Raw genomic sequence first — 5,020 nt, 5'->3', positions numbered from 1 at the left:
ATGGAACCGACCCCATACGGTCAATTTTCCGCCACTGCTTTTGCGGCTTTCCAAAACTCTATGAATGTTTTTGCGAGTACGCAACAAAATCAAGCCATACAAAACTTGATGATGCGTAACCCTTTTAACATGCAACCCGTTGAACCTTCCCAACCATCGCAACCTATTCGAACCGAACCCGATGACGATGTCATTGAAGTCATTCCCGAGACCCAACCGCAAACAACCAAACGAAAAAAAGGAAAGAAAGTTGCGGTTGACCAAAGCCAACCTTCCAAACCGAAGCCGAAACAATGGACGCAACTCGAGGAGGAAGCCTTAGCGAAGGCTTATATAGGCTCGTCCACACACCCCATTAAAGGTAAGTAAAATTAACTTGTAATTTTTTTAAGTATATACTTTGTAGTGTATTTTTTAATTTTTTGTAATATGGATTTTTGTCGAATATAGGTAACAATCAAACGGGTGAGGGTTTTTGGAAATCGGTGTTGGCGAAGTTTCTTGAGCTAATGGAACAAGGACCGTATCGAGATGTCGACTCGGTATCGTCGAAGTGGCGCAAGATGAGTGGGCTCGTCAACAAGTTTTCGGAGGAATATAATAAAATATATACAAGTGGGCGTCGTAGTGGGATGAGCGACGAGGATGTCTTCAAAAAGGCATTGGATGTTTACAAGACGAACCATAAAACCACGTTCGCACACGTTCGGGCTTGGGAAGTTATGCGAACGGCCCCAAAGTGGGCGTCGGTTACGAACGAGGTGGAGATGGCAAAACGTCAAAAAAACTCGGAGACCTGTAGTTATAGCACCGACGGCTTGGACGCAAGATGTCACATTAATTTAAACGACGACTCCGAGTTCGATGAAGAAGTGTATGTCGTAAGGGAAGCGGAACGTCCCCCGGTCCGGGACAAATCAAAGAAGGAGGCGGCCTCAAAGAAAGAAAAGCAAAAGGTTAGCGATCCGAAGATGGAGGAGTTTATGACGCAATTTAAAACTTACTCGAAGGTCACGGCCCAAAAGGCGAAGGCGAAGGAACGGGCGGTCGAAGAAAAGGCACACGTGTCGGGAGAAAGGTTACGATTGGCCGATGATAAGGTTCGGGTTAAAGAGTGGGATATATTGACGATGGATGTTGATAATTGTCCTGAACCAAAATGTTCCACTTTAAAGAAATTGCAAGAAGACATCATGAAGAAGCATCAAAGTAGATGATTTTTTAAGTTTATGTTTTTTTTTAAGTAATTAGGATTTTTTTTAAGTTTATGTTTTTTTTTAAGTTTATGTTTTTTTTTAAGTTTATGTTTTTTTTTAAGTTTATGTTTTTTTTAAGTTTATGTTTTTTTTTAAGTTTATGTAATGTTTTATAATATTAATGAAAGTATTTTCCTATTTTATTTGTTAAATGTTAAAAAAAGTGGATGATTTAAAAAAATAAAATAATAAACTAGTAGGGTAGGATCATCCTCTCATTTCCATTGTTTTTGTGGGATGGATCATCCTCAAAAGGACTATGATGTGGCACCTAGGTGGCGGATCATCCTCCAAGGGAGGATGGTCACCATACCATGTAGCCTTAACAAATCACCAGCTAATCATGCGAATTACCTCCTATCCTCACATTCGGTGTTCAACAGTTCCATAAACCCAGAAAATCATCATTATCATCATCATCACGTAGTTTTTTTTTTTTTTTTTTTTTTTTTTTTTTTGCTGCAGATCTTACCGTCTTTCATCATCATCATCGCAGAGGAGGACCACAAAAGTTACAGATCATCACCGTGACCATCATCTTCGCCGGAATACTCTCTCTCACAGATCTCAAATTCCATTGATTTTCCTTCATCCAATCAGGTTTAATCTTCCAATTTTCCCCTTAAACATTTGTTCCTTCTTATTCAACAATTAGGGTTCATAGGGTTTCCAGTTGAATTGGGTATAATTTGAAGATGGAGGGAGGTGGCGTGGTGTCAACAGAGAAACATAGTACAGACTTCACTACGACGTCGTCTTACACCTACTGGGTCAGAGAAGTCAAACAAGATGTTGCACCACTCCCTGTTCCTAGGAAACTCACTGCAGAGGATGTTTCAGCTGGGTCTGGTTCATGTACTCATCTGGGTTCTGCTTGGAATAAGGTAAATTGTTGTAGTTTGTTTTGTTTGATTGATGCTAGTATTGATTTAACAAGATACTTGATTTTTTTAAGGATAGTATTGATTTAACAAGATACTTGATTTTACTCTGTTTTTAGGCGATGTTATGATGTTTGTTTGGTTGATTTGTTGTAAAATCGTTGATGTATGATGTTTGGTTGGTTGATTTGTTGTAAACATTTGTACATGGATTTTTACTCTGTTTTTAGGCGATGGTATACTGCTATGTACACATTTGTATATTGTCTGCAACCTGGGTTGTACACTATGTACACATGTGTATAAGCAGTTAATACACAGATGTACAAAAGGTTAGTTATTTGTCTACAACCTAGAATAGTGTAGATTTATGTAATGCACCGTTGTGCACATGTGTACAGACTGTTGTACACAGGTGAACATACCAGTGTACACCGAAGAACAATCTGTATTATCCATAAGTATTATTGTGACAATACAAGTGTCTAATTTTATGGAGCATGTGCAGGCAAAAAGTGTTTGAAACCAAAGGTGGAAAGGGGCTGATGCATTTTCAAATGGTACATTTGTTGGCAACGAAACAGGAAAATGGAGTAATCTTTACAGCCCTAAATTCTAGAAAGAGAAAAACAAATGCAGATCTTCAAACTCCCCAAATGGATTCATCAGACAAGACTATTCGTAGAAGTGGCCGTGTTCGGGCTAAACAATCGTGACATTCTTCCTATTATTTGTTAAACAAATTGTCAAGTTCTGATCTTTCATGGAGGGTTTAATGACCAGACTCACCAAAAATAAACATTTTAAATATTCATATGGCGGTGACATTCGAAGGATGGAGTTCGTTGGTACATGTCATCTAATCGGGTGATTTTAGGCCTAATGTTCCGTTTTTGCCGGTGTTGTAGCAGTTTTAGCTGCTTGTCACAACCATGTGCTACATTTGTTTAATTCTACGTTAGTTTTCCTTAGAACTTGTTTTTGTTGTCACAAAGTAGACATTTTACTCGAGTTATGTTTCTAGAAGAATGAGTTTTCTCAATGTACCTTCTGTCAATTTCAAAATGATTTTAGTACAAGTTTGTAAGACCATGTGTTAATGCTTACATTGGTTGGTTTTGTGAACCATATATACATGTTACCAAAACTTGATCTATACTACTACTAGGTTTGTAACAACATGTGTTAATGTGTATCGACTACGTATACACATGTGTACCTAGTGTACAACCCAGGTTGCAGACAATATACACATGTGTACATCGCAGTATACACATGTGTACACGGTGTATTAATAAATCTTCATAACCCATTGTATTTAATAAAAAAAACCCCTGTACAAATGTCTACAACAGATCAACTAAGCAAAAATCATACCATCGCCTAAAAACAGAGTAAAAACCCATGTATGTTACAAAACTTGATCTATACAACTACAACAACATCACAATAAAAAAACGTATCAACAAAATCTCTTTCTTGAATGACAACAACCTGTACATAATAAAAAACCAAACAAACATCAATCTATACAATGCAAAACATAATAGTTTTAGTTTTTCTTGTTTGACCCGTTAGATATATTACATAACTTGACACGTTGTATAAGTATACGGGTCAAAACAGACACCTCTAAGATAAGTAATTTGCGAGAATCTGAAACGAATTGAACCATAACACCACGATGTGAACAACCCTGATAACACTCGCAGTACTTTTTCTGGCACATTGACTTTTTACGGTTGCAGCCCTTTCTGTGCTTTCCAGCAACTGGCTTCACTTGATCTCCATCCTCCTGTTTTCATCCATTAATATTTAACAACCCATCAATAACCATGCAAAGTTAATCGTATACAAGATAAGCTTATAACCCACATACCACGTTTTGGCTTGTTGGAGGCTCCACAAGACACTGAATCTTGGAACTAAATGCGATCGGATTTTTCGATTCAATCAGTTCACGTGTCTCTTCAATCGTATCTTCATAATCATGACTATTGGAGGCTCCAACCTGTATTGCATTGCTTCTTCAAACTCCAACCCATTCGGATGCTGAACTTCCTTTAGGTAATTAATGACAAAACAGAGTATGACCAAAACTGTTAAATCAACCTTATTCTTCAAAAAAAAAAAAAAAAAAAAACAGAGGCACAAAACGATTTTACAAAATCTCAACCTTATTAAGCACGCTGTACACATGTGTACATAAACAATTTTTCAACATCTCAACCTAATTAACCACGCTGTACACAAGTGTACATAAATGACTCTACAACAACTCAACCAAACAAACAGCCTAGAATCCCTTAAAAAACAGAGCACGCTGTACACAGGTGTACATACACAATTTTTCAAAATCTCAACCTAATTAACAACGCTGTACACAGGTGTACATAAAAGATTTTAGGTTATCTCAACCAAACAAACATGCCTAAACTCGAATCAAAACAGAGCATCATCCTCTAATTTGTTAAATCACCCTTATCCTTCAAAGGAATTAAACATGTACTCGAATAACTCCTCATAAAAAACAAACTCTTGTACCAAAACACTTATGTCTATGTGAGTACTTAGTCGTTGGTTATCACAATTGATGAATTAAGTTAAACATTTATGTCTATGTGAGTGTTTCGATTAAACACATAATTGAATCTAGCTGTAAAACCTGAAATCTGGAGGAACCATTGTTTTTCCTACTGATTTAAATCACACTTTTTACTTGTTAATTTAGTTCTTTCACATAATCAAACAAACCGATTTCTCAATTCAGTAACAGTTAATCAATCCTTTTCATTACGACACTTTCCACAGTCCTCCCTTGGTTCGATACCCTGCTTATTCAATACTAATAGTTTAATTAGGTTTTTGCATGTCCATAACGAC

General features: G+C 36.9%; 1 protein-coding gene across 1 annotated transcript; it reads left to right on the top strand.

Annotated features, from left to right (window-relative positions):
- LOC110921869 lies at window positions 1–1,837 on the top strand. Its single transcript, XM_022166224.1, has 3 exons — window positions 1–361; window positions 451–1,209; window positions 1,722–1,837. Exons 1-3 carry the CDS (start codon window positions 1–3, stop codon window positions 1,835–1,837), a joined length of 1,236 nt encoding a protein of 411 aa, XP_022021916.1.
- The last annotated feature ends 3,183 nt before the right edge of the window (window positions 1,838–5,020 follow it).

This window comes from Helianthus annuus, chromosome 1 (genome assembly GCF_002127325.2).
Source record: "Helianthus annuus cultivar XRQ/B chromosome 1, HanXRQr2.0-SUNRISE, whole genome shotgun sequence".
Lineage (NCBI taxonomy): Eukaryota > Viridiplantae > Streptophyta > Magnoliopsida > Asterales > Asteraceae > Helianthus > Helianthus annuus.
The sequence above is the reverse complement of the archived record's forward strand: the minus strand, read 5'-3'. Positions and strand labels throughout refer to the sequence as shown.